This window comes from Egretta garzetta, unplaced genomic scaffold (genome assembly GCF_000687185.1).
Source record: "Egretta garzetta isolate BGI_Z169 unplaced genomic scaffold, ASM68718v1 scaffold1083, whole genome shotgun sequence".
Taxonomy (NCBI): Eukaryota; Metazoa; Chordata; class Aves; order Pelecaniformes; family Ardeidae; genus Egretta; species Egretta garzetta.
The window spans coordinates 442-916 of record NW_009259196.1 but is presented as its reverse complement, the minus strand read 5'-3'; the positions used below and the strand labels follow the sequence as shown (position 1 = coordinate 916).

The 475-nt window shown below is 65.5% G+C and overlaps 1 protein-coding gene across 1 annotated transcript in view; it reads left to right on the top strand.

Moving 5' to 3' along the window:
- Window positions 1-115: 115 nt before the first annotated feature.
- Window positions 116-475, top strand: part of LOC118451986 (serine/threonine-protein phosphatase 2A 65 kDa regulatory subunit A alpha isoform-like) — a gene marked incomplete at both ends in the record, with an annotated part of 608 nt that continues 248 nt past the window's right edge. The window contains 2 exons of the mRNA XM_035891410.1: window positions 116-263; window positions 345-432. Coding sequence (XP_035747303.1) covers window positions 116-263; window positions 345-432 — 236 coding nt within the window. The remainder of the gene's footprint in view (window positions 264-344; window positions 433-475) is intronic.

Here is a 475-nt window from a genome sequence, read left to right as displayed (position 1 = left end):
GGCCCATTTGGGGATCCATGGCCTGGTCCTGCACACCCCACAGCACCTCCCCAAAGCCCCTGAGATGTCCCCAAAGCCCCTGAGATGTCCCCAAAGCCTGTCCCCCTCCCCCCAGATACTTCCGCAACCTCTGCTCCGATGACACCCCCATGGTCCGTCGCGCCGCCGCTTCCAAACTGGGCGAATTCGCCAAAGTCCTGGAGCTGGAGCACGTCAAGAGCGAGATCATCCCCATGTTCTCCAACCTGGCTTCCGACGAGCAGGTAACCGGGGTGTCCCCCACGTTGGGGGAGGGGTGTTGGGGACCTTCCTGGGTGTCACCATGTGTGTCCCCACCCCCGTAGGACTCGGTGCGGCTGCTGGCGGTGGAGGCCTGCGTGAGCATCGCCCAGCTCCTGCCCCAGGAGGAGCTGGAGGGGTTGGTGATGCCCACTCTGCGGCAAGACGCCGAGGGCAAGTCCCGGCGCGGCCGTTA